Source organism: Salmo salar, chromosome 24 (genome assembly GCF_965601325.2).
Source record: "Salmo salar chromosome 24, fSalSal1, whole genome shotgun sequence".
NCBI lineage: Eukaryota > Metazoa > Chordata > Actinopteri > Salmoniformes > Salmonidae > Salmo > Salmo salar.
Window position 1 is genome coordinate 6,082,631 of NC_138314.1, and position 18,568 is coordinate 6,101,198.

The 18,568-nt window shown below is 42.8% G+C and overlaps 1 protein-coding gene across 1 annotated transcript in view; it reads left to right on the forward strand.

Moving 5' to 3' along the window:
* Positions 1-18,568, forward strand: part of LOC106585216 (whirlin) — a 115,887-nt gene that overhangs the window by 84,200 nt on the left and 13,119 nt on the right. Inside the window, exons 5-11 of the mRNA XM_014171177.3 lie at positions 6,029-6,065; positions 12,001-12,183; positions 12,788-12,991; positions 15,708-15,782; positions 16,037-16,814; positions 17,447-17,619; positions 17,960-18,085. Coding sequence (XP_014026652.3) covers positions 6,029-6,065; positions 12,001-12,183; positions 12,788-12,991; positions 15,708-15,782; positions 16,037-16,814; positions 17,447-17,619; positions 17,960-18,085 — 1,576 coding nt within the window. The remainder of the gene's footprint in view (positions 1-6,028; positions 6,066-12,000; positions 12,184-12,787; positions 12,992-15,707; positions 15,783-16,036; positions 16,815-17,446; positions 17,620-17,959; positions 18,086-18,568) is intronic.

Consider the following 18,568-nt stretch of genomic DNA (forward strand, 5'->3'; position numbering starts at 1 on the left):
GAATATTTTGAATTTTTTTGTCACGAAACGCGCCGGGCGCGTCACCCTTCTTTACCCTTCGGATAGTGTCTTGAACGCACGAACAAAACACCGCTATTTGGATATAACTATGGATTATTTGGAACCAAACCAACATTTGTTATTGAAGTAGAAGTCCTGGGAGTGCATTCTGACGAAGAACAGCAAAGGTAATCAAATGTTTCTTATAGTAAATCTGAGTTTGGTGAGTACCAAACTTGGTGGGTGTCAAAATAGCTAGCCTGTGATGGCCGGGCTATCTACTCAGAATATTGCAAAATGTGCTTTCACCGAAAAGCTATTTTAAAATCGGACATAGCGATTGCATAAAGGAGTTCAGTATCTATAATTCCTAAAATAATTGTTATGTTTTTTGTGAACGTTTATCGTGAGTAATTTAGTAAATTCACCGGAAGTGTTCGGTGGGAATGCTAGTCACATGCTAGTCACATGCTAATGTAAAAAGCTGGTTTTTGATATAAATATGAACTTGATTGAACAAAACATGCATGTATTGTATAACATAATGTCCTAGGAGTGTCATCTGATGAAGATCATCAAAGGTGAGTGCTGCATTTAGCTGTGCTTCTGGGTTTTGGTGACATTATATGCTGGCTTGAAAAATGGGTGTCTGATTATTTCTGGCTGGGTACTCTGCTGACATAATCTAATGTTTTGCTTTCGTTGTAAAGCCTTTTTGAAATCGGACAGTGTGGTTAGATTAACGAGAGTCTTGTCTTTAAAATGGTGTAAAATAGTCATATGTTTGATGTTTACATACACTTTAGCCAAATACATTTCAACTCAGTTTTTCACAATTCCTGACATTGAATCTTAGTAAAAATTCCCTGTCTTAAGTCAGTTAGGATCACCACTTTATTTTAAGAATGTGAAATGTCAGAATAATAGTTGAGAGAATGATTTATTTCAGCTTTTATTTCTTTCATCACATTCCCAGTGGGTCAGAAGTTTATATACACTCAATTCATATTTGGTAGCATTGCCATTAAATTGTTTCACTTGGGTCAAACGTTTTGGGTAGCCTTCCACAAGCTTCCCACAATAAGTTGGGTGAATTTTGGCCCATTCCTCCTGACAGAGCTAGTGTAACTGAGTCAGGTTTGTAGGCCTCCTTGCTTGCACACACTTTTTCAGTTCTGCCCACAAATGTTCTATAGGATTGAAGTTAGGTCTTTGTGATGGCCACTCCAATACCTTGACTTTGTTGTCCTTAAGCCATTTTTCCACAACTTTGGAAGTATGCTTGGGGTCATTGTCCATTTGGAAGACCCATTTGCGACCAAGCTTTAACTTCCCGACTGATGTCTTGAGATGTTGCTTCAATATATCCACATAATTTCCCTTCCTCACGATGCCATCTATTTTGTGAAGTGCACCAGTCCCTCCTGTAGCAAAGCACCCCCACAACATGATGCTGCCACCCCAGTGCTTCACGGTTGGGATGGTGTTCTTCGGCTTGCAAGCCTCCCCCTTTTTCCTCCAAACATAACGATGGTCATTATGGCCAAACAGTTCTATTTTTGTTTCATCAGACCAGAGGACATTTCTCCAAAAAGTATGTTCTTTGTCCCCATGTGCAGTTGCAAACCGTAGTCTGGCTTTTTTGTAGCGGTTTTGGAGCAGTGGCTTCTTCCTTGCTGAGCAGCCTTTCAGGTTATGTCGATTTAGGACATGTTTTAATATGGATATAGATACTTTTCTACCTGTTTTCTCCAGCATGTTCACAAGGTCCTTTGCTGTTGTTCTGGGATTGATTTGCACTTTTCGCACCAAAGTACATTCATCTCTAGGAGACAGAATGCGTCTCCTTTCTGAGCGGTATGACGGCTGCGTGGTCCCATGGTGTTTATACTTGCGTACTGTTGTTTGTACAGATGAACATGGTACCTTCAGGCATTTGGAAATTGCTCCCAAGGATGAACCAGACTTGTGGAGGTCTTGGTTGATTTTTTTTGATTTACCTATGATGTCAAGCAAAGAGGCACTGAGTTTGAAGGGGGGCCTTAAAATACATCCACAGGTACACCTCCAATTGACTCAAATTATGTCAATTAGCCTATCAGAAGCTTCTAAAGCCATGACATAATTTTCCGGAATTTTCCAAGCTGTTTAAAGGCATAGTCAACTTATTGTATGTAAACTTCTGACCCACAGAAATTGTGATACAATGAATTATAAGTGAAATAATCTGTCTGTAAACAATTGTTGGAAAAATGACTTGTGTCATGCACAAAGTAGATGTCCTAACCGACTTGCCAAAACTATAGTTTGTTAACAAGACATTTGTGGAGTGGTTGAAAAACGAGTTTTAATGACTCCAACCTAAGTGTATGTAAACTTCCGACGTCAACTGTATGCACTTAAATAGCGAATGGAAGACGATATTCCTGTGGTTCCTTTTTGTGCCAGCCTGGTAGGCTATACTCCTGTTGTAAAGATAAACAACGTGCTTAATATTATTAAAGTTGAGAAATAAATATTGTAGCCTAGTCTATAGAAAGCTGATGGGATCCTCCACTTTTTAGTAGAGGCCATCACTCTGTTTTCTCGCACAATTGCATAGCCTATAGAAATTTTGCGCAACATTAGCTCATGGGCTTTCATGACGTGTTTGATTAGATTTTCGATTACATTTACATTGATATCAGAGTGATTAGAGGGACAATAGAGTGTTGAGTAACAGGCAGTTAGCAAGTTTGGTAGTCTACTAATGACCATCAGCAGCATCAGAGCTTGGAGAAGCCTAATTACCAGAATTTGACTGCCTTCGTGACTCGTGATCACCAGTGTGGTGGTAATGCAGTCACCGCAATTGTGCCATTGCGCCAAACCGCCACAAGGGGGAGTTAGAACGCTGATTATACTTTCGTTCCGGTCCTGGGAGAAATGAGCCCCTCCTCTCTCTCTCCCTCTCCCTCTACCTCCCTCCCAAACACAACGCAACATTACTTCATGCTTTTTACAGAGATCATGGACCGCTCTTATCAGAAAATGATCCGCAACAGCGCAGCTCCCTACATCTGACTCACTGGGGAAGTGGTCAGATGACGCAGATGCTAAGCTAAGGGACTGTTTGCTAGCACAGACTGGAATATGTTCCGGGATTCTTCCGATGGCATTGAGGAGTACACCACATCAGTCACTGGCTTCATCAATAAGTGCATCGATGACGTCGTCCCGACAGTGACCACACGTACTGTGGCGTACAGCAGGCCAGCCACCAGGGGGAGACTAGTCGAGGCCTGGTGACAGACGGAGTATACATGACGAGGTGATGGCTCCATCTGCTGGACGTGCCAGGTCTCGACGGGCTCTCCAGCCAGGACTAATTGCGGCTGATTGGGAGCTGGTGAGTAATCAAGGGCTGATTGCTCACCAGCTGTGCAAGGCCCATAAAGCTGCCAGAAGGGCAGCACACATGAGAGAATGGGGGGGAAGAAAGGACTCCCGTATAGTTGGGGATGGTTACAAAGGGAACAGGACTGAGTGCAGTTGCGATCCCGACAGGATACAGCAAGACCCGGAGCCCAGAAGACGGTGTCCCGGAGAGAGTCTCAAAGGGGAGACCTATCCTTTTTGTTTTTCATTTATTATTTATAATAAACACCCTTGAAACCGAGTTCATCCTACTCTGTCCGTGTCTGATCTGTGTAAACATCTTGACCAAACCCCCTGGTCTACCGCAGTACATACCCCAACCAGAAGCCATGGATGAACAATCAAACAGGCAAAGTGTCAATACAGGACAAAGATTGAATCCAACTACACCGGCTTCCGACGCTTGTCGGATGTGGCAGGGCTTAAGAAGTTTAAACTGCCTTTAAATCATTGTTTTTGTAACCAGTCGACAGCCAGTGAAAAATGCGCTCTTGCAACATATGCATAGTGGGTATCCCAGCCTATGGAATAAAAGTGGGGCTTTTATTGCTCAGTCTAATTCATGCTGATAAAAACAACACTTTTGATAGACTTAAAGGTGCAATCTGTAGTTGCTTCATCCATTTTTGGACTTATAAATTATATATATTAATGTAAAGATCTAATTTCATTGTATGTAGTATAAAGCGATGGGTTAGAAGAAGCCTACTGTACATAACCAACCCATAAAATGAAATTTAACATCCATATATGGCCAGCTATGTAAGCTTTAACATTGATTTATCCTGCAATAGATGTTGTTCAATTGGTAACATATATTTTTGTGTTCTTCTAATGCCTTTTAAGGGGAAAGTAATCTAAAAGTAACTGAATGTAATCAAATTACGTTACTGAGTTTGGGTAATCCAAAAGTTCAGTTACTGATTACAATTTTGGACATTGATTTATCCTGCAATAGATGTTGTTCAATTGGTAACATATATTTTTGTGTTCTTCTAATGCCTTTAAGGGGAAAGTAATCTAAAAGTAACTGAATGTAATCAAATTACGTTACTGAGTTTGGGTAATCCAAAGTTCAGTTACTGATTACAATTAGAAAGTAACCTACCCAACACAGGGAACAAGTATGGTCCACCACCCAAAGAACATCCAGCCAACGTCACACAACTGTAGGAAGCATTGGAGTCAACATTGGCCAGCATCCCTGCTTTCAACACCTTGTAGAGTCCATGCCCCGATGAATTGAGGCTCTTTTGAAAGTGTTCCCAATGTTTTGTACACTGTATAAGGATTATATATTGAACAAAAATATAAAATATAACATGCAACAAATTCGAAGATTTTACTGAGTAACAGTTCATTTAAGGAAATCAGTCAATTGAAATAAATTAATTAGGCCCTAATCTATGGATTTCACATGACTGGGAGTACAGATATGCAACTGTTGGTCACAGATACCTTAAAAAATGGCCTCACAACAGGCCTCAGGATCTTGTCATGGAAGCTCTGCATTAAAATTTCCATCGAAAAAATGCATTTGTGTTTTTGTTGTCCGTAGCTTATGCCTGCCCATATTATAACCCCGCCGCCACCATGGGGAACTTTATTCACAACGTTGACATCAGCAAACCGCTCGCCCACACAATGCCATACACGTTGTCAGCCAAATTCTCTAAAATAACGTTGGAGGTAGCTTATGGTAGAGTAATGAACATTAAATTCTCTGGCAACAGTACTGGTGGACATTCCTGCCAATTGCATGCTCACTCAAAACTTGAGACATCTGTGACATTGTATTGTGTGACAGAACTACACATTTTAGAGTGGCCGTTTATTGTCCCAAGCACAAGGTGCACCTGTGTAATAATCATACTGTTTAATCAGTTTATTGATATGCCACACCTGTCAGGTGGATGTATAATCTAGGCGAAGGAGAAATGCTCACTAATTTATGCACAAAATCTTAGATAAATAATATTTTTGTGCCTATGGAACATTTCTGGGATCTTTTATTTCAGCTCATGATACATGGCACCAACACTTTACATTTTGTGTTTATATTTTTGTTCAGTGTAATATTCCCCTGCCCTACCGTAATCAACACACACATATTTTACAGTAACAATAAAATGGAATATAACAGAATAAAATAGAAATTATATTTTTCCAGATGGCTAATGCTACCAGTACTCACGTGTGGCGCCGCCTTTATACTGGGAAAAAGGATTTGGAAACAATTCTGAGAGTTATTTGCCAAAAATAGAATCATTAGAAACATTAGAATCTCCTCAATCAAAACGTCTTGCCTGTATGGAATTCTGAAAATGTATTTGAAAAGTGATTTGGTCTATGCACGCAACTTTTAATTGAGGAACCACTGTATGTAGAGAATAGTGTGCCATTCGGGATGCATCTGTTGGCTTCCTTTTTCCTGAGGCACAGGGAGCGCTGCTGCCAGTTCTCTCCGGGCTGTTGTTGTTGCTGTTTTCATGTCATATTACATATTTCAAAGTCATTTGTGCTTGGTTGTTATATGTGCTTTTGTAAAATGGGTTTTCTGTCAGTGGTTCATAATGTGAGCATCTTTAATGTTCTACTGTTTTTGCTGCAGGCCATCTTCAGCGCGGGCTACACCTGTATTAGGAAAGGTAAGTCAAATTCTACTACATACTTCCAGTATATACTCCTATACTACTTGATGCTACTATATCGTCATTGATAAATAAACTTATATCCGAGTTCTTTTTGCTCCACATAACCCCAAATGAATGACATCAGAAGTGAAGAGCACACGGACATCGCATACACACATTTATAATAGGTCTCTTAATTGAGGGGTCACCAGATTTGGCCACACTTAAGGCCTTTTAGACTGATAGTTCACTATCTTCAGATTACATTTTAATATTCTAGTACCTTTAAACTCACAGACAGCTGAGCACATCATACATGAACTACACAGTGTGTGTGTCCCAAATGGCAGTCTATTACCATATAGTGGGCTACCAGGGCTACCCGTGAGGGTTTGTTAAAGTCCCATAACTTGAGTCACATCTCTTCAGGGTCGGATGCAATCTGCAATATTGATTTTCCAAATTGAACTAGCCGCAAAGTGCCTCTGGGCCCTGGTCAAAAGTATCGGGTGCCATTTGGGATGCACACTAAATCTTACAGTACCATTAAGGTACGAATCTATAGCTCAAAGTGGGAGTACTTAAAGTAAGACCAGGGCTATGTCCCAAAATGGCACCCTATTCCCTATATAGTGTACTACATCCCTATGGGCTCTGGTCAAACGTAGTGCACTATGTAGGGAATAGGGTGCTACATGGGATGCACACCAGTAGCAAATGCAGAAAACAGTAGGATTTGCTGGAAGAGAAGAAAGAGAGGCACTTTGCGGCTAGTTCGATTGGAAAATCAATACTGCAGATGGTATCTGACCATGAAGAGCAGTGACTCAAGTTATGGGACTTTAACAAACCATCACGGGTTAGGTACTGTATGTACGTATTGTGTTTTACCGTTTTACAGTTAAGAGTAGCTCACCCCTGCTTTTCTCTTCTATCTCTCTTTCTCTCACTCGCTCTTTCCCTCTCTTTCTCTTGCTCTCTCTCCCTCTCTCTCTCTATTTCCTAGCAAGAGAGGCACTGAAGTGAAGAGGAAATTCAACAACTCTCCTTCATGTTCAGGCCTTCTTCACAGGCCAAAACGTGGTGGTTTTAACAATAAAGAAGCATTTTTATCAAGATCCACTGTCCTCCAAGAGTTGCTGAATTTCATCCTCACTTCATTCCTAACATCCATGACCTCATCCTTAGTTGGACATTCTGATCGATCCTGTCAAGGGACAGTGACAGCCGCCTGACAAGACGCCATCACCATGGCGACTCAAAGTCAGGTCTCTTCAATAAAAGAGAAAAAAGAGGGAAGAGTCCTTCGTTAGTCATCTTTAATTAAAGGGGAACACTGAGCTAATCTCATGGAGGAAATGCTGCATTCCGTATTCAACCATGACACATCACTGTCGTTGTCCCTAAAACCTCACGCTACTCGTGAGCATTCACTATCTATAAAGTTTAATACAGAGAAATGCAATGCAACAGATGATGTAGAATTACAGGTTACAGTAGTATGACTATTAGGGCAAGCAGTGTATTTATCAGCTGAAATATGTAGAGAGAGTTGATCCATTTCTATGGAGACCCTGAGGTTCTCCTCCTAATGTTCTCCAGTTTGGGAATAGTCTCTTCTCACAGCCACTGTATGAATGTGCGGAGCGCCCTGAGTCTGGTGAGAGAAATATCAACTTGATGGTTGAGCAATTCTAGGTTCTGAAGCTTTCATTTGTATGATGGTTTACCTTCTACTGCTGTGAGTAGAGTGCTGTGTACCTGTGCTCCAGTTAGGCTCTCCTGAGGAGGCTTGCAGAGTGGTCCCATGGTGGTGATGAGAGGCAGGATTCAATGACAGACAGCCTAGACACTCAATCATACACACGAGCATGCATACACGGATGAGCAAACACGCATGTGCACCACACACACACTCAATCATCATGAACACGTTGAGACACAAAGGACCGCAATGGCACCACCAATTGTTTCACACACAATATAGACGGGGGGGGGGGGGGAGCGTGTGTGTGTGTGTGTGTGTGTGTGTGTGTGTGTGTGTGTGTGTGTGTGTGTGTGTGTGTGTGTGTGTGTGTGTGTGTGTGTGTGTGTGTCATTTACAGTGTCTAAGGTGAGTTCTGGCAGCCAGAGAGAGGTTAATGGCCCCTGTACCAGTCACACACACAGATACCATTCTCTCACAGTCACAACAGCAGGAGAACACCCTATGGTGCCGCCTGCCAAGAAGTGAGGACTCATGACCAATATCAATGCTACCTAACTCACAACAACCAGCTTTAGAAAAACACATTCACTTACTGTGAAATGATACAGGTACTCAAACAAAAGCTCTGTCTTTCCTCCTTCTAACCTAGACCAACACATTCAAATCTACTGGTTCCTAAATGTGTCATCGAATCTTGCGATGGTTGCAGCTTTGTTTCCAAAGACGGGACGTCTTTTATTTGGCCTGTTTCCTAAATTGCACCCTATTCCCTAAATAGGGCACTACCTTTGACCAGAGCCCATAGGGAATAGGGAGCCATTTATGACCCATCCTCGTGTCCCTAATGCAGTCAGTCAGTCTGGCTTGCGGCTGTTAAAATGATACTCTAACCTGTATTAAATCAACATGCCCTCACCACCAATCTCCAATTACAAATCTCATTAGTTGCAGACCGCCAGAGGCACCCAGTTTGGACTCATTCCTGATGAATAGCTGTTTAATTTTAGCAAGGTCCTTTGATGTAGATCTAATTGTAAGCATTCTAAGCAAATTTGTATGTTGGCTTTCTGTTTACAATGGAGCTCAATGGTGAGAGAGTGAGAGAAAGAAAGAGATAAACCGAGAGACAGATAGAGAGGCAGAGACAGAGACAGAGGGGACTCAAAAGAGCTATACTGTGCTTTATCACACTTTCTGTGATTGATTATGCTGAAAGTGTTTTCTCCGCAGTTTTCCCTGTCCTTAGTCATACTCTAATGTTCACATCATCAACTCCTTTACACCTTTGTAGACCTTCAACTGTATCTCAAACACGCTACGTAACCATAAAAGTGACTGCTCTTCCATTGTATGGATTGCATTGCAGAATATGGAAGCTCACGTAAACTCCACAGGGTTGTGTTACTTGGAATGCTACCGGGGTAAACTATGTAGGGTCACCTTGGGGAGAAATGAATGTCTTCATTGATTCCCAAATGGCACCCTATTCTCTTGTCACGCCCTGACCAGGTGAACTCGGGTATTTTGGGTCAGGGTGTGTCATGTTGGGTATTTTTCCTGGGTTTGTTTCTATGTTTGCGTTATAGCCTTGTGTGAGCTCTATGTGGTTTAATTCTATGTTGGGTTCTGTCGATTCCCAATCAGAGACAGCTGTCGTTAGTTGTCTCTGATTGGGATCACATTTAAGTTCCTCTTTCCCCTACGCTGTTTGTGGGGTGTTGTCTCTTTGTGTTAAGAGCAGTTAACGTATCGGCATTTTCTTGTTTTTGTGTACGTGTTTATTTCAAGTGTAAAGAATAAACATGTGTTCGCTCCCAGCTGCGTTTTGGTCCGCTTCCTCGTCACCCGACGACGATCGTTACATCTCTGTATTGTGCACTACTTTTGACCAGAGGCTCTGGCCAAAAGTAGCACACTACATAGGGAATAGGGTGCCATTTGAGACTCAGTGAATTTCTCTGGTCTGAGCTAGGTATGGTGCTGGTGGAGAAGTGAGGGCAGGACAGGAGCCCAGTGTGACTGACAAATTCCCTTAGTAATTAATAGTAGCAAGAGTCAATGCTTTGCTCCTGACCTGCTAACTCTCTCTGTCATTTTTCTCTTTACTCTCCGGGCCCTGCAACACATTCATCCTCCTGGTGCTCCTCTTGACAATCTGTTTCACATTCCCAGGCGTCTATAACCTCTAACATTTTTGTCCTCAAAAAGGTGTGCTGCGGTATATCGTCTGATATGTGAAAACATAACCATCTGTGTTAGAAGTCCTCTCCACATACACGCACAGCTCTTATCCAGGCACCCATTTTAGAATGAGTGGAGCTGTATCATTTTGAGTGCCATCGTTTAACCATGAATGGTATTTAAGATCCATCAATGGCTAGGTACTCAATATTCTATGTTCCGGTCTATTTAAAACTGGAATGGCCATTTCAAGCTGTAGCTGAATAACAATGAGAGTTATTGGGCTCACCCTAACACTGATGACTTTGAAGTGGTTTCTATTGTTAGAGCTTAAGAAAGCTTGTTGGTGTGCTGTTGATGTGTGTGGGATGACTGAGAGCAAAGGAGATATAATGTACAGGAGACTCTGTACACTCTCAGAAATAAAGGTTGCGATTTTTCTTAAAGGGGTACAAATGCTCGTCACTGTAGCAGTACACTCTAAGGTATGTCCTTTGTACCTTTAGTTAAAATGACTTAATTGTACCCTTGCGGTTCATTTCTTAAAAGAGCCAATAATGTTGCTTAGGGGACAATATAGTACAGGTATAACAGCATACCTTTGGAAAAGGTATAATTTTGCCTTTTTTAGGTTACCACCACAGTGACAAAGCCGTTTTGTTCCTTTTTAAATGGCAAAAATGTACCTCTGAAAAGGTTTTGGGGTGCTGTTTTAACATTGTAAGGGGTAAAGCCTCATTTGCATATTCCCCAGGATGCATTTCAAGCAAATTTTTTAGTTAACAGTACCACATGGTTGTTGCATTCGTTGGCTTTCAGTGCTGTAGCCTTCACCAAGTGAGGGCCTAAGAAAAATGTTTTTTTTATTCTTTATGACAATACATTATGTATATCATGAGGCCATAACTCCTGGTTAGTCCAACTATTACCAGACTAGGATTAGTATAGAAAAATGTATACTATTTATCTTTGTGTAGCATAAGATCAATCAATCAATCATTGTGCATTCAAAAACACACTTATTGAAACAAACAATTCTAAAAAATCAACCTGCAGTAGAGCATGCTGGGAAATATGTTAATTATGGGCATGGTTTGTGTGATGATTTCACCTTTATATTCAAAATATTAGGTACAAAACTGTACCATTATACTAGTTTATCCTCTGCGGGATCGGTCCCCCCCCCACGCAGGACGGTTGAGCTAACTTAGGCTAATGTGATTAGCATGAGGTTGTAAGTAACAACAACAAAAAAATCCCAGGATATAGACATATCTGATATAGTTAAGCTTAAATTCTTGTTCTTGCACTGTCCAATTTACAGTAGCTATTACAGTGAGATAATACCATGCTATTGTTTGAGGAGAGTGCACAATTATGAACTTGAAAATGTATTAATAAACCAATTAGGCACATTTGGGCAGTCTTGATTCAACATTTTTAACAGATCAATCTAAATCTTTGCACATACACTGCTGCCATCTAGTGGCCAAAATCTAAATTGCACCCGGGCTGGAATAATACATTATGGCCTTTCTCTTGCGTTTCAAAGATGGTACAAAAAAAACTAAAAACCGCATGTTTTTTTCTTTGTATTATCTTTTACCAGATCTAATGTGTTATATTCTCCTACATTCAGTTCACATTTCCACAAACTTCAAAGTGTTTCCTTTCAAATGTTTCCTTCAGGTCCTGATCTACAGGCAGTTAGATTTGGGTATATCATTTTAGGTGAAAATTGAAAAAAAGGGTCCGATCATTAACAGCACATGTACCCTAAAAGGTACAGTACCTACAGTAACAGTCTCATGTGAGATTATACCTCTGAAGGAAAGTTCTGTGTATTTAGATTTTTGTACCTCAGGGAACAATACTGCACCCTAACCAAACCCTTAATTCTAAGAGTGTACATTCATTCTTTCTCTCTCTCTTCTGTCTTTCTCTTTATCTCTCTCCCACTCTCTACCTGTCTGTCTTTCTTTCTCTCTCTGTCTTTCTCTCTCTCTCCCTCCCTCTTGTTCTCTCTCTCTTGCTCTCTCTCCTCTCCCTCCGTCGATACAGCCAGTGTGTCGAGGTGTGTGGCCCCCAGGTTCACAGGTATCTCTAGAGGAGCAGGCCTTTCTGCTGCTGACAGACCCAGAGAGGCAGACCATGGGTTACTACCTGCAGGAGTACCAGGAGGGACACATCGGTCTGGAACCCCTGGCTATGGCCCTGTTTGAACTCTTCAACACCCACGCCAAGGTACTATAACGCCTGCTGAGACAGCACATCTGGGCTAGCATCCCAAATGGCACCCTATAGGGCTCTGGTCAAAAGTAGTACACTATAGGGAATATGGTGCCATTTGGGATACACCCTGGGTGTCTGCTTCATCTGATGGTTGATATTTTTCTCTCCAGAAGATGGTGTCTCCACAACTGTTTGGAAATTGTTTATTTAATGTACACCCATTCACAAAATGCCTATAAATGTTATTTTGGTGGTTCCTTGTCTTAACTGTCCACCATTCTTCCTCCTGTCCTCCCTCCAGTTCCCTTTGTCAAAGGAGATGATGAAAACCTAGTGCTCGAAGGTTAAACGTTGTCTAATAAATTCCCATTGAGAGCATAATGCAGTGTGTGGGGTAACCTTTTCACCTTTTATGGAACACTTTCTGACATCCAGCACCTGCTCTAAGTCAAATAAGGACTCTATATAACCTATTGGGCCTCTATATAACCTATAGGGCCTCTATGTAACCGACAGGGCCTCTGTAACATCATAGGGTTTCTATGTAACTATGATAGCGCATTTATGTAACTCTGTTGGGCCTCTATGTAACTTGTTGACCGTTTCTCCTCTACAGTTATCCTTGCTGTCTGAGGTGCGTAGCCTGGTGGCTCTCCAGGACCTGGAGCTGTATGATGGTCTGGTGCTGCACCGTGAGAGGGAGGCTCTGAAGGCCTGGCATGGAGAAAAAGGAACGTTGCATCCACACAGCCGCTGTGTACACACAGAGCCCTTAGCCAGCCACAGCCACTACAACCCCACCACTCTCTGCTCTGCCAAGGTAGTGGAAAGTTTGCACCCTAAATGACACCCTACTCCTTATACAGTGGAGTGCTTTTGACCAGAGCCCCATTGGCCCTGTGTGTGCGTGCATGCCTATTCAGGTCTATGGTGCGTGTGTGTTTGATTTCCTCCAGGCCTCCTTTTAAAATATTTTCTGTCGTCAATTGGATCTGGCACCAGTATCAAATGAGAGAGAGCAGTGATTTCAGATGAGATTACTGAGCTGCAGTGCCAGTGTAGCATCGATGTTTCACTGAATCAGTATGGCCCTGATCAGTATAATGGGACCTCATTCTGCCAGGGCACAGTCACTCTACAAAACACTCTATAACCATCCAAATGAGACCCAGCCACCCTGTAATAGAAACTGTTAAAACAGTGTTTGAATGCACAATGGCACCCTATTCAGTGCTCCTCTTTTGACCAAACTCTGGCTCTGGTCAAAAGTAATGTACCATACAAAATAGGGTGCCATTTGCTCCAACAAAGCAGAGATTATTCAGCCGTGGACCGGGGGGGGGATTTGAAACCATTGTGAGGAGAGATTTGAAACCATTGTGGCTGAGAGCTGAACCCAAGTACAGTTGAAGTCGGAAGTTTACATACGCCTTAGCCAAATACATTTAAACTCCGTTTTTCACAATTCCTGACATTTAATCCAATAAAAATTCACCATTTTATTTTAAGAATGTGAAATGGCAGAATAATAGTAGAGAGAATGATATATTTCAGATTTTATTTCTTTCATCACATTCCCAGTGGGTCAGAGGTTTACATACACTCAATTAGTATTTGGTAGCATTGCCTTTAAATTGTTTAACTTGGGTCAAACATTTTGGGTAGCCTTCCACAAGCTTCCCACAATAAGTTGGGTGAATTTTGGCCCATTCCTCCTGACAGAGCTGGTGTAACTGAGTCAGGTTTGTAGGCCTCCTTGCTCACACACACACTTCTTCAGTTCTGCCCACAAAGTTTCTATAGGATTGAGGTCAGGGCTTTGTGATGGCCACTCCAATACCTTGACTTTGTTGTCCTTAAGCCATTTTGCCACAACTGTCCATTTGGAAGACCCATTTGCGACCAAGCTTTAACTTCCTGACTGATGTTTTCAGATGTTGCTTCAATATATCCACATAATTTCCCTTCCTCGTGATGCCATCTATTTTGTGAAGTGCACCAGTCCTTCCTGCAGCAAAGCACCCCCACAATATGATGCAAGTCTCCCCCTTTTTCCTCCAAACATAACGATGGTCATTATGGCCAAACAGTTCTATTTTTGTTTTATCAGACCAGAGGACATTTCTCCAAAAAGTACGATTTTTGTCCCCATGTGCAGTTGCAAACCGTAATCTGGCTTTTTTATGGCGAGTGGCATCTTCCTTGCTGAGCAGCCTTTCAGGTTATGTCGATATAGGACTCATTTTACTATGGATATAGATACTTTTGTACCTGTTTCCTCCAGCATCTTCACAAGGTCCTTTGCTGTTGTTCTGGGATTGATTTGCACTTTTCGCACCAAAGTACGTTCATCTCTAGGAGACAGAACGCGTCTTCCTGAGCGGTATGATGGCTGCGTGGTCCCATGGTGTTTATACTTGCGTACTATTGTTTGTACAGAACGTGGTACCTTCAGGCGTTTGGAAATTGCTCCCAAGGATGAACCAGACTTGTGGAGGTCTTGGCTGTTTTCTTTTGATTTTCCCATGTCAAGCAAAGAGGCAGTGAGTTTGAAGGTGGGCCTTAAAATACATCCACAGGTACACCTCCAATTGACTCAAATGATGTCAATTAGCCTATCAGAAGCTTCTAAAGCCATGACATAATTTTCTGGAATTTTCCAAGCTGTTTAAAGGCACAGTCAGCTTAGTGTATGTACATTTCTGACCCACTGGAATTGTGATACAGTGAATTATAAGTGAAATAATCTGTCGGTAAACAATTGTTGGAAAAATGACTTGTGTCATGCACAAAGAAGATGTCCTAACCAACTTGCCAAAACAATAGTTTGTTAACAAGAAATTTGTGGAGTGGTTGAAAAAAAAAAAGTTTTAATGACTCCAACCTAAGTGTATGTAAACTTCCAACTTCAACTGTATATCTTTGTGTGTGTGTGTGTGTGTGTGTGTGTGTGTGTGTGTGTGTGTGTGTGTGTGTGTGTGTGTGTGTGTGTGTGTGTGTGTGTGGTGTGTGTGTGTGTGTGTGTGTGTGTGTGTGTGTGTGTGTGTGTGTACGCGACTGTTTTTGTACACGACTGTGTGGGTGTACGCGACTGTTTGTGCGTGACTGTGTGTGTGTGTGTGTGTGTGTGTGTGTGTCTGTATGCGTGTGTCAGTTTCCCCATGGTCCAAGGTGACAAAGTGTTGCTTTCTGTTGGTTGGCTGGTTTTGCTGATTGCCATGGTCCATTCTGTGCTTGTGTAATTGGCCTCGTTGACACCCTCATTACTATAGCTGTAAAATCACACCCTTAGTAAACAAGTAATTGCAGTTCATTTATATTATATGCACTAAATTAACTTCCTGTGTTAATTGATAATTGAAGTGTTTAGTCACGGTTCTGGGTTAATGTTTCAGCACATTATTGTCACACAACATTGTTCTGGGATGCAGGTCAGTGAGTCTATGGATGGGCCTGTTTATTTTGAATGATAAGTTCAAGTAAACAGGTGAAGTCATATTATAACACACAAAACCTTGTGTCTCTGTCTCTTTCAGCATGAGTGCTCTCATGGTGACAGTGTAGAGCAAGATCCAGGGGTACGCACTAGTGTCCTACCTGACATTACATTGGTGAGTCTGTGTGAGTTTGAGGTTGTTCTAGTCTGATGGAAATAATAGTCAGGTTTTATTATGTGCATGAGTGGCAAATTAGACTTAAATGCTAATCTTTGTGTACAATGCATTTTTAAAGGTGAGTCGTGAAGTTGCGTTTGACGGTGACTCTCTCCATTAAAAACATTGTTGGTGAACTTCAGCAGACAGACTGAGGTTGTAAAGAGTTTGGACCACTTTTCTGTACAAGCAATGTCCTTTTGTGTTTCTAGAAAGAGGTGCGGTCTACAGCTGAATCTCCTCCGTCCTTCAAGCCATCACTTCCCTCCGGCCATACCCAGACGAGAAACCCCAAGGAGAGGGACCCTTCCAAGCGCCCCTCATCCAGTCACTCCCAGTCTGGCCTGATCTTTACTGCCCCCACCAGGCTACACCAGGAATGCCACCACAAATCCCTCAAAGCCTTCAGCTCCTCCAACCACCAAACCTCCACCTCCCCTAGTTCTGGCCTCCATCACACCTGTCCCTACCCTGGCCACCAAAACAGCCCCAACCCTGGCACCAACCACAGTGCCAATCCAAGCTCTGGTCATCAGACATCCATAAACTCTCTTCACCACACCTGCCAAAACTCCCTCCACATCTCCACCCCCACCTCTGACCACCACCCCCACCAAGCCTGCCCTAGCTCTGGCCACCATACCTGCCCCGGTTCCCTTCATCACAACCCCTTGTGGTTCCCCTCTGCTCCTCCAACCCAGGAGTCGACCATCAAGCACCCCATCTTCAGATCCTGTTCCCATGAGAAGCCTGCTACCTCCCCTAAGACTGCCTCCCCTTGTCTCTCACCGTGTCCCTCCCCTGGTCTCTCCCCATGTCTGTCCCCTTGTCCCTCGCCCTGTCCCTCTCTCACTGTCCTGAAGCCACCCCCATGTAGCCCAGACAGACCCTGCTCTCCTTGTTCTCCCTCCCTCAGCCAGGGAGGTCAGTGTGTCATGGCAGGCATACACAGACTGACTGCTGAGGTCAGGCCCCAGCCCCAGCAGAGAGGTAAAGGTCAATGTGTGTCTGTGTGTCTATGTGTTTTTGTGCGTACCTGCCTGTGTTTCTGTGTGTTTATCACTTTACATGCTTGTACCCTGTGTGTACAAAACATTAGGAAAACCTGCTCTTTCAATGACATAGACTGACCGGGTGAATGCAGGTGAAAGATGTGATCCCTTATTGATGTCACTAAATCCACTTCAATCAGTGTTGATGAAGGGGAGGAGGAAGGTTAATGAAGGATTTTTAAGCCTTGACAATTGAGACATAGTATGTGTGCCATTCAGAGGGTGGAAGGGCAAGACAAAAGATTGAAGTGCCTTTGAGCGGGGTATGGTAGTAGGTGCCAGGTGTACCAGTTTGAGTGTGACAAGAACTGTATCGCTGCTGGGTTTTTTATGCTCAACAGTTTCCCGTCTGTATCAAGAAAGGTCCACCACCCAAAGGACATCCAGCCAACTTGACACAACTGTGGGAAGCATTGGAGTCAATATGGGCCAGCATCCCTGTGGAATGCTTTCAACACCTTGTAGAGTCCATGCCCCAATGAATTGAGGCTGTTCTGAGGGCAAAAGGGGGTTCAACTCAATATTAGGAAGGTGTATATATAATCGAATCTATTACTTCTGTGTATCCAGGCGCCACATTGTCCCAGCTGTCAGACAGTGGTCAGACTCTGAGTGAGGACAGTGGGGTGGACATTGCTGAGGCAGGAGGGCTGAGTAAAGACAGCAGTCCTCGGCCCAGTAAGAACCAGGCCACACAGCAGTCCCAAGTGGCCCAGGGACCTGCAGCGCTGGCATCCAAACAGGTGAGGGCCACCAAGGGCCCATATCACAACAGAAATAACATGTTGGTGTCTCAAATGAAACCCTTTTCCATATATAGTGCACTGCGTTTGACCAGGGCTCATAGTGCACTACTTTTTACCAGAGCCCTAGCTAGGGATTAGGGTGCCATTTGGGACGCACACCATAACATTCTAAAATCTCAGAGTTTCACAACACTCTGTTTTGCCTTTTCACAAATTCATGGTTTGCCACACGTTTTATTACAGTACACTCAGTGCCTGTCCATCCCTTAACCGTAGTCTTGCTTCTATGTCTTTTTGTCCTCATTCTATGTTCTGATTCTTCTTGTGTTCCCTGCAGCAGCCTGGCGCTCCAGTGCCCACCCCTACCCTGGTACATGTGGTAAAGAATGCCAATACTCTGGGTATCGCTATAGAGGGAGGGGCAAACACACGCCAGCCGCTGCCACGCATCGTCACCATACAGGTGAGAAAGAGAGACTACTGCGTCCCAAATGGCTCTCTATTCCCAAAATAGTGCACTACTTTTGACCAGGGCTTATGGGGCTCCGGGTAAAAGCAGATGATTCTGCATCACCTTATCATACTCCGACATTTAGGATAACTCTGAACATGAATGTAGCATGATGAGGACTACACAGGGCTTTTGTACTGTGATGTCTGTAAATAGTAAGAACTACTTCGTCCTATGTGAATGTAGAGCCTGAAGGTGTGCCATACTTATATATATTTTATTGCATAACAGCAAGCATAAAAAACGGCAGAATTACCATTTTCACTTGCATCCTAAATGTGACTTTCCCCCGAGCATCTGTTTATGTGCGTAATAGCAGCCTATATTTGCATGAATAAGAATCTCAAATCAGGTAAAGGATGCTCTCATGGGGATTTGTAACTTTGTTGAAGAAAGTTTTCTACCACCTGTTTAGTCTCAGGATTCTTGGATTGG